The following is a 12,926-nucleotide window of genomic DNA, read 5'->3' as shown; positions in this document are numbered from 1 at the left end:
CAATGCTATTCGTTGATAACTACTCAACAGAAATGTCAGTTTCATTAACGTGCGTAGCTTGCTGTTGTGTTTCGTATACTCCTATGCGACCAATCGAGATTTCAAGGCTCACATGGCGGGAAATAGTATTGAAAATATAATTCTCGTTGCAATTTTAACTCTTAAGCGCAAAAGAACATACGGAAACGAAACCCTTGTTTCTGCACCCCTCTCACTCCCGCCTGTCTGGTTATGCGTGCGTTTTGCAATACGTCGCTCTCAATTCGAATACACAGGGACAACTCTTATCCCTGCCAAATCCAACTACTGACATAACGTAAAAAATAAAATTGTGAAGTCGTGACCGCGATGCTAAATCGCCACAGTGTAAAAAAAAAGTACTAACGCTTCTCAAGTTACGATTAGTGACAGTATGACAGTGTGAAAGACGAGAAAAGTTCAAATATGTAACTTCAACGATACCGCAAGAAGTGTAATGTCAGTTATACCTCGCATTAAAGATAATTTGGTATCACATTGCACTTCGTGACAATGCTATGGATGACTACGGCTTCACATATATGTCATTTCCACTGATGTCCGTGGCTTTGTACTACATATATGTTGCGATGCAAGGCTTCCACTGTGAAAATACTATCGACAATGTAGTTTTCGATGATAAATTATCTCACAGTGACAAGAACGTATAATCTCAGTACTCGAAAATATTATCTCTCATTACACAACTCCAATCTTCGGAATAAATACCCGATTCAGATGCGAGCTCATTGTACCAAGCCTTATAGCTGCGATTGCAGCACAAGACACGGCGATATAGCGCACCATTTCTATTCTAACTGCTCTGCACCGTGGCATACAACTAGTCGTACTAATTTGCGTTCAACAGGTTCGACTATACGCACAAGCGACAAAGTGGCGGGTCGGGACAGTTCGGACGTGTTATCGGATACATCGAGGTGAGTCGAATATAGCCGAGATACAGCCACGGACCGTGGAGGTTTCATTTCTGTTGGTGTCTTGACAGCCTCTCGAACAAGAAAATTACACCAAGATCGAATTCAGAGATGATACGAAAGGCACAAACTTACCGCGGCAGTACATACCGGCAGTCAAAAAGGTAATTTGGAGAAGTTTGTCGTGGTTTAGATTTATAGCTCTGAGCTGGGGTTCAGTCTCAACATCTCTCAGTGTGTGCAGTATGTTTATATCTGTTTTGCTGAATCTTGACAATATGTAGACCTGTCTAGCCTTATTACGGACCGTGACCAATCATGATGGATCGTTAGCAAGCATATAACGCGGGCGTAGCGGACAGGTTTTGCATCCTCTCCCTGTAAGAAAGATTTGGTCTTAAAATTGTGAAATCATTTTCTTTATGTTGTCATAGTTCAACCTTGATGGCATCCCGAACCTCACGAAAGGTAACAACAAACCACAAAAATTAAATAGACAACTTCCGTTACCATTATATTGGAATCTGAAAGAACTTCGTAATTAAATGAAAATTTGGCTGTCTTCACGCGGTTGTCCGGAATCGAGAATATAGAATTCAAGACAGCTCAAATCTGGCTTGTGCTAGAATTCGAGTATTGATGCCGAATGTGAAAGAATCTGCAGTCAGTTCCAAAATCCTGATCCTCTCCGGCTCCGGACTCGGCCCGCCAATTTCTAAAGTTAGGTATTCACAGGCAATTAGAGTAATTTTAAGGCATGAAATCCTAGACTCTCACAATGAATATTTCATGCATTAATTACTACATGATGCGTCTAATCTGAAAATTAACCGTTCCTTCTCCATATCGCCTTCCTGGTGTGTCGATCATCTTTCGGCAAATGTTCTTTTTCTATCTGAGTTTTTTTCGCTGACAATCTCAATTTACAACTTGCCCCCATTTATCGTCTCGGGGGGTAAGTTATTTATCATCTACTGCAGTGGAATTGTATGGTGCCGCCAGACTCGATATTTTCACTTTTCAGCCTTTTTTCGTGATAATTTTTGCTTGTTCCAGTGACAATTATACCGAGTTTCACTGCCAGGTGATAATAATATGTTTATTTTCCGTATCAAACCTGTACACGCCCATACTTATCAGAATCAGAATGCTTCAGAATCTATCTGAAAACCGATATTTTGGGACCATGGCTGACTGCGATATATGTTGAAACACGCATTCCTGAATCAAGTTTCTGATATGACTAAACTGATATCCTTTCGCACTTTTTGGAAAGCGATTAGCGGCTATTATATTAACACATATTGCTGACTCTCATGCTGCCAAGATGGTCTCCTTGCTAGACTATATAGGCATATTATTGTGCATTTGTCATTCTCGGGAGCAAAAAATGAAAGGCAAAATCGAATTTGCGATGCCGCAATTTTCTTTATTGATTCGCGCGATCTGGAAATATGATAAGACGCGCGTGTATAAAGTCCATCGAGTTCTCCCAACACGGGAGGTATTCCGATTTCGAAACCACTTTATCTCCGTTACGTTCACTATTTGCCGGACAGCTCCTAATGCGCCACGCTGCAGGAATGAGTTTCGCGCGCAAATTTGCATGTTTTTCGTTAATGTGCACCGAGAATAAGAGACGGGTGAAACCGTTGTCGTGTTGGGTGCATTTGGTGGTATTTTGATATTGGGGCGTCGGCTTTGTCGCGGTTCAGGAGGCTATATCATCTCCAAATATCATAGAAACGAGGATTAAATGGGCGTATAATATATTCCATCAAGGTTTTTATTTATAAGGTGTTTCATTGATATCACCGAACTTAACAAATGATTGTGTGCATGGCCAAACATAGGTATATGTAGTGTGTATATATGTAGGTCTTACAAGTAAAATTGACATTGTACATCATGCATTTCATGTACTGTACATATTCGAATTTCAGTAAATTGTGTCATATGCCATGTAGTAGGCTTAATGTTCATATTACGATGCATTTCGTGATCAAAAACACTGTTAGCACTATAGGGCCTATAGGTCAGTGGTTCCCAACCGTTTTTAGAGCCGTGGCCCAACTTCCGATTTAAAAATGTCCCGCGGTCCACCCATAAATTTAGTAAGCCGGTTACTTGAAAGAAAAAAGTCGAAGGTATTTCCGCGTGTGATAGTGTGTTGATCCGATAACCATTTTTCCATTAGATACCGAATTTTGTTAGTGTTTCGTCGCGGTTATTTTGTCAATAAGTACGTTTTTTTCTTCATTTGATTACAATTGACACGCGGCGGTAAAGGGCATCGCCGCGCGCGTGCGTGCTATCAGACTCGTGCCTCGCATTACGGCCAAGTCGCTACGGTCCGGCACTTCATGTTATATATCTCTCAGCGGATCCCATGAGAGCGTAAATGTTGTGTAACGTGTCATATTGGAAATGTCACGTTTGTTTTTTGTAGAATAAAACACTTAATCTAATTACGTGATTGAAAGGTCTCTGTTGGTGGCGCACAGCCTCGTAATGTGACTCGGGCGAATGTTTATCGCATGCCAAATATTTTATCCTGTGTTGATGCTCATGTAGCTCCGTAAACAAAACTCCATTGGGTACAAAGAAGCACTAACCTTGCTACTCAGATCCAATATAATGGGCATGTGGAAGAATTTAATCTTGAAGCAGCCAGACACATACTCTTCTCGACTGGCCGGCGGGTCTGGTGAGAATCGATTAATACGAAATTGCGAAGCAAACTAATGCGCGCTCCAATTCTGCTGTGCTGTGCGATATATTGTCGATCAGTGACGTCACAAAAAAATTACTGACTTTACACTGCCAACACATACAGTATGGTATATTTACAGACGCATTTTGCTATCGATTATGAACTTTATAAAAGTATATAAATCGTAGCAGCACGGTAGCGAAAGTTTGCATAAGTCCCAGTTCTAACATCCAAGCCTCCTCCAGGGCATGGTAGAGGACGCATCTGAAGTCGGTCCGCTGATAGGGGCGAAGATCAGGGGATATCGAGTTGTGGTTCAAGACGGCGCTCATCATTTGGTGGATTCGTCGGAGGTCGCCTTCAGGCTGGCGGGCCAGGGCGCTCTCAAACAAGGTGAAAGATGGTGTCTGAAGTAACGTATGTACGAGTACGTACGGTGTATTTCATCTGAGATTATATTAGCAATGAAGTAGGCTACTTTTACTGTGCAGACTAGAGTGTAGGCTCAGGCACTGTAGGCTCAGTGTCTGTGTTAACTTACTACTTTTGATTTCATAGCACTTCCGTTAAGCATACTTTCCATGAATCATCAATTAGTAACGTTTAAATTGTTATCGTTTTTACGAATTAAATCACGGCAATCACTGTACGGTACGGCTCGTGGCCTCGTGTTTCTGAACCATGCAAACAATTCGTAGTTGCGATCTGGAAATTTGCTCTGGGTCGACGCAGCCGAGGATTGTCTTCCTACAGTAGGATATTATAGTTTTGGAAAGTGCCCGAGTCGCCTGAAAAAGTAGTCCGCGACCACTTTGATTTGTGAACTTCCTAAAATGTCTCGCGCTAAAAGTGTAGGTAGCAATCTATCAAGTATGCAATTATGCATTCTACCATCCACAACCTACGATATCTTATAGGCCCCACGATATCGTACTGCTCGGACCATTTCCTCGATGACTGTGTCAATGTTGTGCGTGAAGACAATCCTGCGGAATTGACCAAAACAGCATTGTCAGCTCGTGCTCAATTTTAAAAGAAACATGTGAATACTTGATTTTGCTTAAAAAGCTGTGAAATGGTAGCGGAAGTGTAGCGTGACAGCAAAATCACCGGACTGAGCCGTCCAGATTGATGAACCATCTTGATTACTCAGCAAAGTGGAAGTATTTCGATACCCGCCAATTTTACCTGTAATACCAGTACCACACTAACTGCAGCATCGCTAACCATGCGTAACAGTTAACCCGTCCTGTACTGTTAGTATAACAATCATCATTCGTCACTTGTTCCCGGCCTTTTCAGCCATTGAAAGCAGTAACCTGGTCGTGTTGGAACCGGTCATGAAAGTGGAGATCACCATACCCTCGGAGTTTGAGCAAAACGCGACAGCCAGCATCCTGAAGCGCAAAGGAGACATTTACGACACTGACAACCTGGGCGAGTTAGCGACGCTGATTGCTAACGTGCCGTTGAACGACATGTTCGGCTACGCGACGGAATTGCGGTCTCTCACCGAGGTATGTGAAATTAGGCGGTGTGATTGGAATTACTGCCGGAAACATTCATTTGGTGATTAACGACAATCGGCTGATATATTGGTGGTAGTACTGAGGACTCGAGTCTTCGGAAATATACTGACCCATTTAAATCACAAATATCGACCAGTATTGTAAAACGTTATAACCAGAGGTGGTCAGTAACGAAGTATTCCTACTTTACGGAGTAATTTCTTCCAAGTTGCACTACTTAAGTAGTTATGATTTTAGTATACTTCTACTTAGCAGTCTTCAAATATGTAGGAAATAATAGGCTTATAATGCTTGTACCTGAGTATGATTTTAGTATACTTCTACTTAGCAGTCTTCAAATATGTAGGAAATAATAGGCTTATAATGCTTGTACCTGAGTAAAAATTTACATTACTCCTACGTGAGCCGGAGTATCGGCGATGACAGGTTTGACCAAATCCCGATTAAACTTGACGCAAATAGGCCACGATTAGACCCAAGTTTGAGCATGGCATTAAGGTCACTGCGTAATTCGGATAGGAATCGAAGATTTAGGAACTGCAAAGCCTCGTCATGTTCTACGATCCCGTGACATTCATGATCATCTTCACGCATGTTGCGCTAGTCGAGTGGAATTCAGAATTGACATTTGTCCTTCCCAGTCAGGTATTTTCAAGACTTATTGCTACCATATTTTTGTACGGCGTGGCGTAGTAAACGGCATATAGCTGTCAAGCGTCGGCCGCCGACTTCATGTCTCTGCGCTTGAGGTCTGTTGGTGAACCGTCGTTCGACGTTTCTTTCAGGGTAAAGGCGAATACAGCATGGAGTACAGTCACTACGCCCCGTGTCGGCCGGAAGTCGAAGAGAAACTCATCAAGGAGTACGCGGAAGCGAATGAAGCTAAAGCCCCTAAGAAAAAATCTGGAAAAAAGAAATAATCCACACGCTCGCTACAAGTTTTAGCGGATCCCGCTTTACCACCGCTCTATATGGCCAGCGATTGGCTCTACAATGTGCGTCTGGCAGTGATCGATGATCAAGATCACATCTGTACCAGCTCTTCTACGTGCGGAACTTTAGAACTTCCAAGTTCGCTATCTCGATAAAGTGAATACGAAGTCAATAAATATGTCTCAGTATCAAGCTGGTGTTGTCTATTGCTCAACTATCGCTAAGATAGCACATTCAATCAGTGAAGTAGTCAGAATGATCATATTGCAAGGAACGATGTCTTGTTACAGTTATTTGCGATGACGGGACTACGCTGATTACGGCAAACAAATATCGCGTCACAATGTCGAAATTCGTAAATTATGAAGGCTACGTCATTGCGTTTGGTTTAATGTTAACCCCATTGTATTACGTGAGGCGTGTCCAGTCGCAGCGTGACGTTGAAAATTGTCAGTATACTGTTCGAGGAGTCGAATGTGTAGTCGGTTTCTAGTCCGTCTCCCGAACCCGCGTCAGCTGAGTCTTCGTATGTCAACACTGCGTCGATGCGTTCGGTTGTGACGCCGAGTATGGTCGCTTTTTCGAAGAACAAGTCGGTGACGAAATCGGTTGCGTAGTGAGCGACCTCAAATCGTAGTGTCGACTGTTCGAAAGGAAATGTCTTATCACTGCCTATTCTGGTTCATCCAATTTTGAGTTCAACTTTTGGTTGCAACGGCTTAGGATAGCAAAATCATGAAAATATATTGGTGGTCATGTGACTGCAAAATTTTAAGCTTTATGATCAGAATGATGATGCGAACTGCGCCAATTGTTCTCAATGTAATGGGGTCGACGCTGGTCTCGTGCTTTTAGACATGCGAAATTATGTGTCAAGCGCTGGAGATGCAAATATGGACGGCGAGCATATAGTTAGGTAACAGTCGGGAAGTCGGTTTTAACCGTTTTTTCAGCCTGGTCAACAAAATGGATGGCCCGGACAGTAATGAATTCCGCAATGACGACCGATATTGGTGCTATTTACGTAAATGTCGATACTATCATCAGCTGGACGGTGTTTGATCATAATTGTCGAGGCCAGAACCGTTATTATGAAGACCGTTCGTCCGCACTACCTCTGCGTCTGCCATAACAGAATGAGTTTCTCTGAACAGTTGAACGTAACCAACCTGCGTGCAATTGAAGTAAACTTCGTAATAGCGTTCACCAACATCTCTCGCTTCGCCGTCGTCCCAATACAGAGATCCCAACGCTTCGCCCATATCATTTAAAGCCGCTAAAATTGACATCGGTCTTTGTCTTGATAACACTGTTGTAGTAGCGGGTTGCTGTAAAGAATATACCCCCCGTCTGTCATCACGCACTCGTACAAGGCTTTCGTCTAAATAGGTCTGCTCACCTGCATTGGGATTATAGTCCCTCCTCTCACGTGTAAATTGATGTGATCTAGTGGGGCGTCCAAGGATATGTGGAACCCTGTAGGATGGAGCTCCTGTCCCTACAACGGAATATATTTGGCTGTGCAAGGCATCGGCATATCGACATATAAATCAAAGAAGCGTCCTGGATGTCTGCTACAGACAATTTTTGCGAAAAATGGTACACGGAGGCTACACTCGAAGGGGAACCGATCACGCATTCAAAATTAGCAATCAGAATCTTCATAGAATCTGTCGCACTGAAGACCTTTCAGTATTCATTGATCACCAACAAGCTAAATTTCTTGCACACATAATTCGAAAACCTAATGACAGTGTCGTGAAGTCAATAACGTTTGAAGATGAAAGGAGAACGAAAAAAGGAAGACCCTCCGCAACGCTAATGAGCAATGTGCTCAATCGGAACGACACCGACATCAGGACATTCTCAAAAGCAACACTTTCAAGGGAACTTTAATTTATAACCTAAATCTTTGATGCTCTCTTTGTTGATGGATACTTCCATCACATCGGTGATGGTGCTTCAAGTCTGAACGCAGACAGAGCTAGACCTATATATATATATATATATATATATATGCGCCACGAGTACGATAAATATTACCGTGTAGAAGTCGAACCAACGAGATTCTGCCGGAAAATATCCTGTTACGGTCCGCGCGCCGTTCTCCAGCACCGGAGTGACGAGAAATCCGCTGCCGACCAGAAATTGCTTGTGGTTATTCCATGCGTTTCTATCGCTCGGAAATCTGAACAAAGACGTTGTTAGTAAACAATCGTAAATATTCAGGCATTCACTTGGACTTACTCGTGTACTAACGACCTTATTACGGTACCGCCTATTTTATGGACGGTGTTGTGTTGGGTGTAAAAGTATGGTAGAATGGAATACCGAACTTCTAGGACCTTCTTCGACGAAGCGGTCGAATCCGGTCCAAAAACAGTGGGATGTTGGGGCTGAAATGTAAGAGCAATAGTATTAGTTCGGCGATTTCTGAACGCTAGCCTGCGGTAGTCGTAGATATTGTGACGTCACATCGCGACCGTCATGAATACTCATACTTAGTATTGTTTAATTAATTGTTATATTTTTCCTTCAACTATCGAACTCTAAAATAGACAGGTGTAAAAAGGTTAAATTACATTAGCTTAATCTTAACGTCTTAACCGGAACACCGCCTCCGGCATGCACCTTTCGAGTTAATGGTCGCCCGAAGGAGACTTGTGCTGATGAGAATTAACAGTGGTTTAACTGTTGTCTTGCGATTTGAAATCAAGCGATAACATTTTTAAAATGCATAAAAGTGGCGCGTAAATTTAATTACCTCTTTACCGTTGGCGTTATGGTTTCTGCTGAACGGATAGAATGCTCCGACCTGCATCCATCGCGTACACAATTCTGCGGTAGCGTCAAACATGAACCCACAAATATCAGCGCCCACCTATTTCAAGTGAATACAAGTGAAATAAATTCCTTTAGGTGCGAGACGTCTAGAATTGACGTAGAATAGCGACTCACATAAGGAATTCCAAATATATTAAATTCAATCATTCCCGTAATTGCCCATTCCATTGGCGGCCACGAGCTTTGATTGTCTCCCAGCCAATGGCCTGCGTAATGCCCCGTTCCGGCGAACGTGGATCTTGTAATAACGAAGCTACGCTTTGCCGGAAACATATTCTATTCGGAATTAATCATGATGATAGCAACGAAAAACACGAAAGGGAGTGTCTAGTTAATATATTATACTTTGAGCGTGTCATGGGTGACTTGGGACATTGTATGACCGTACAAACTGTGCAAATCATAGTGTCGTCCCAGAAATTGACGATTTTCCATGCACAAAGTTCTGCTGTGCAGACCAGTTCTGAATCGAAGTAGCCCTGCAATTGCGAAACTTCACGGTAGAACTTGCAGTCGAACTCATAACCAGAGGTGGTCATTAACGAAGTACTTCTACTTTTTCGAAGTACTCAAGTAGTTTTCCTCTACTTCTGGTATTTACTCAAGTAGATCTGATTTTCGCTACTTCTACTTCGTAATATTTTGTGGTCTACTTACTTACTTTTCGCTATTTTCAGTTTGTCAAGTAGAAGTAGTTCAATCTTCCAATCAGGAAGATAGCCTGAGGAATTTCGGGGCTGTTTTCACGGAGTATCAACATTTAATTTTCATAAAAGTTTAGTAAAGCCCAGAATTTTCGTCGCTCTTCGCGCGCAGTGCTGGATACGGAGTGACCAGTATGATTTCACGAAAGTATCGGTGAATATAATTTAGGTAGAGCGTTGGCGTGGTTCCGTTCACATCACATTGTCGCCCTTCGTCCGTACCAAATAATTCATCACAGTATATATAGCTCATCAAAACGTTTGAAACTGATGTTTCGCAATCTAGCATTTACTTGTCATATCGTAATCTAGCATGTCCATGACGTGTCCAAATCTGGAAAAGTGGACTCTGACTTTCTTTAGTTTTAGAGCTGTTTTAGCATACCACCTTTGAAACTTTCTGGACAAAAAACATGAAATGCATGTTCTGCTTTTAGAAGTAGTATTTATATTTCACTTTCAATTCCCAGTATCATATACTTTGAGTTATAATTAATATCAGTTCTTTTGTCTGGATAACATACATGTTGAAGTATAAAAGCAAGTGTAGTAATGCCTTTAATTTCTGGAAATAAAGCTACACAATGTGGCATTTTTACGGTCCACCATATTTTTTATTAACGTTTACTAATCGCGCAAAGTGTTTACACCGTATCCTATACAACTTCTTCGTATTGCTCTTCGACTAAACTACGGGCGTTATAGTATTGCGAATGGCGCCATACCATGCTATTTTCTAAAACGTGCCGTTCGAGAAAACGGAGGATTAGCATCGCATTTCCATATCAATACTATCAATACTATCATTTTCATCCCATGATGTGGACGAATACTTATGCTATCGAAAATTGGATACCTGCTGGTATGCATCAATATGAATCAAGCTCGTCACCTATCGCATAGCTCAATTTGCACCTTTTTACAATACATGTGAACGAATTAGGATCGCTTTCATAACTACTTACTTACTTGAGTACTTTTAAAGTCAGTCAATTCTACTTCTACTTCAAGTAGTTTTAGGTTGCTTATAAGTACTTCTACTCGTACTTGAGTATATTTTTTCGTCGCTACTTCTACTTGAGTAGAGTTCTTGACTACTTTGACCACCTCTGCTCATAACTCGTAGCTAGTACGCTTACTTGGCATATACGGAGGCTTGTTGATTTCTTGACTACAGTTGGTACCGGATAGATCTATACCTAAAGGCAATGCGTTGAGGAAGCTGGAAGGTTCGTTCATATCCTGCAAGATATCAAAGTCTTCAAGTCATATTGCCAACTCTAACAGTATCTCAGGAGATAATCCGAATTCTTACCACCCACAGTGCGTCGTACTTGATTGCAGTTTCGTTGTAAAATGCCCTGCACTCGTCCAGCCACCACGCCGACGTATTAGGGTTTGTGTAATCTGCATGGTGCGTTAACCCAGGCCATACCTTGAACAAAAATCACTATGCACTTGACGAAAGGAATACAAACATACTCCGAGATCTGCTGCTGGTATAGTTCTAATCTAAAGAAATGTTTCTTGTTCATAATAATTGGCATATTAGGTACAAATATAGTCGCTATATCATTGGACTGGAAGTTCTTGACTTGATGCGTAGCCATAAAGAGCGGCGTTACATAAAATTGACAATCAAATGAAATGACTATAGTTGCATTTAAAAAAATTAAAAAATGTCGTGGCGACAGTAGCGCATTGACCGCTGTAATCGAAATTCTAAAGATGGCGACTTAAGACAAGTTGGTGACGGTACCCTTGAAGTAGCGGGAGTGACGCCGTCTTCATTCATGACAAATAAACCATCTCGAATTCCTCTTTCGTATGGCTCATACCCATCCTCGATCTTAATAGCTGGATCCAAAATGATAACGTATCTATGAAAATGTCCACATTTACCTATGGGCGCGAATAACCAGCAGACACTAATGCCAAACCTCATTCCCCACTCATGAAGTTGATTCGTAAATTCAGGTAGACCGTCATAGTTTTCTAGATCGTACGTAAAGTCCTTCGAGCCATTCATGTAGTCAATATCTCCATACTAGGAAAAAAATGATATTGTTGCTTCATAGTACGAAAAAACTGCCAAATTCCAGCATGCATCATACTTGCACATCGAAAGGTATTTCAGCCTGCCTCATATCATTTACAACTTCTTTTACCCGTTGCAACGACCCATATCCCCATCGAGATAGCTGAAAGCCTAACGACCAGTACGGCGGCATCATAGGAAGTCCTTAAATAAGCTTAGGTATGATCAATTGTACTGTAACCGCAATCTTAGATTCACTATGTACCAACTAATCGCTGGTACTCCTGCGTTAAAGCCTCTTGTGATTCGGCAAGAAATATGTAGAAGTCGAGAACTCCTCCTGTTGTTCTATATGTCACTGACGGTCGCGGTTGCAAAACGACATCTGTAAGTTGACCGCGTTCTCAAAATAATACACGAATATAGTGTTACTTAAGCCAACTAGTTCTTGACTTACCCATCGCGTTGGAATTATGGAAGTAAATCCCTACAGCTGTCCCTATGTCTGGGTCATCGATTGACATGAAAAAACTCTGATGTCCATATAAATTGAAAGGACCCACCGGTAACCAGTCTCGTGTGAACATGCCCCATCGCCGCCAATTCGAATCATGCCTGAAAGTCAGGTATATTACTAAGTGTTATTGGCGTTAAGGGATATTGGCATTGGCACTAAAATTTTCAATATTGAACTATCATTTCAGCGCAATTATAATATATAGCTCGTCTCACTCGAAGACACCGAGTATACCATTTATACACGCAGGTTATACTTGGTAAGTTTGATTATTGAAGACTAACGAAATGAATATTTTGATATGTAGTTGCGAGAATTAAGTTGCATATTACATAAATTTACATGCATCTACATGTGTGCACTCAGAATTCATTAGCTATAATGTGTTTTCATTCTTGCGTGCATTATACTAACCTGTATCTTTTATGATTATGCTCGCCGAAACCAAATACGTTTTCAGATGGTAGTATTGTCGAAATTTGTAGATAACGCTCTTCGTAGACGAGAGGTCCAATAGATGAATCGAATCTGCATTTGGTTAATAATGAATCAATTAATTATCGGCTGATTGCTTCGATATAAGTCCAATGCATAACAGCTACTATTTATTGGTGCAGACTCAACAGATATTGGTGTGATGTTGATATTATATTGAGGCGTGACAACGCATTACCGATGAAAAATAAATATCTGAT

The 12,926-nt window shown here is 41.6% G+C and overlaps 2 protein-coding genes across 2 annotated transcripts in view; one reads left to right on the top strand and one right to left on the bottom strand.

Annotated features, from left to right (window-relative positions):
• The window catches only part of LOC145455815 (elongation factor G, mitochondrial-like), a 34,716-nt gene extending 28,396 nt beyond the window's left edge, over positions 1–6,320 (top strand). Inside the window, exons 13-17 of the mRNA XM_080333831.1 lie at positions 887–956; positions 1,025–1,117; positions 3,912–4,059; positions 4,969–5,183; positions 5,981–6,320. Coding sequence (XP_080189957.1) covers positions 887–956; positions 1,025–1,117; positions 3,912–4,059; positions 4,969–5,183; positions 5,981–6,115 — 661 coding nt within the window. The 3' untranslated portion in view covers positions 6,116–6,320. The remainder of the gene's footprint in view (positions 1–886; positions 957–1,024; positions 1,118–3,911; positions 4,060–4,968; positions 5,184–5,980) is intronic.
• A 50-nt stretch (positions 6,321–6,370) lies between these two features.
• Positions 6,371–12,926, bottom strand: part of LOC145455814 (maltase-glucoamylase-like) — a 37,506-nt gene continuing 30,950 nt past the window's right edge. The window contains exons 24-39 of the mRNA XM_080333830.1: positions 12,646–12,759; positions 12,172–12,329; positions 11,980–12,099; positions 11,791–11,918; positions 11,617–11,723; positions 11,436–11,556; positions 10,992–11,111; positions 10,816–10,918; positions 9,318–9,451; positions 9,087–9,248; positions 8,893–9,009; positions 8,376–8,524; positions 8,172–8,316; positions 7,528–7,626; positions 7,298–7,456; positions 6,371–6,771 (exon numbers count right to left, since the gene is read on the bottom strand). Of these exons, the coding sequence (XP_080189956.1) occupies positions 6,523–6,771; positions 7,298–7,456; positions 7,528–7,626; positions 8,172–8,316; positions 8,376–8,524; positions 8,893–9,009; positions 9,087–9,248; positions 9,318–9,451; positions 10,816–10,918; positions 10,992–11,111; positions 11,436–11,556; positions 11,617–11,723; positions 11,791–11,918; positions 11,980–12,099; positions 12,172–12,329; positions 12,646–12,759 (2,185 nt within the window). The 3' untranslated portion in view covers positions 6,371–6,522. The remainder of the gene's footprint in view (positions 6,772–7,297; positions 7,457–7,527; positions 7,627–8,171; positions 8,317–8,375; positions 8,525–8,892; positions 9,010–9,086; positions 9,249–9,317; positions 9,452–10,815; positions 10,919–10,991; positions 11,112–11,435; positions 11,557–11,616; positions 11,724–11,790; positions 11,919–11,979; positions 12,100–12,171; positions 12,330–12,645; positions 12,760–12,926) is intronic.

The sequence above is a fragment of the Botryllus schlosseri genome, chromosome 14 (genome assembly GCF_051294905.1).
Source record: "Botryllus schlosseri isolate E-star chromosome 14, Bs_hap1, whole genome shotgun sequence".
Classification (NCBI taxonomy): Eukaryota; Metazoa; Chordata; class Ascidiacea; order Stolidobranchia; family Styelidae; genus Botryllus; species Botryllus schlosseri.
The sequence above is the reverse complement of the archived record's forward strand: the minus strand, read 5'-3'. Positions and strand labels throughout refer to the sequence as shown.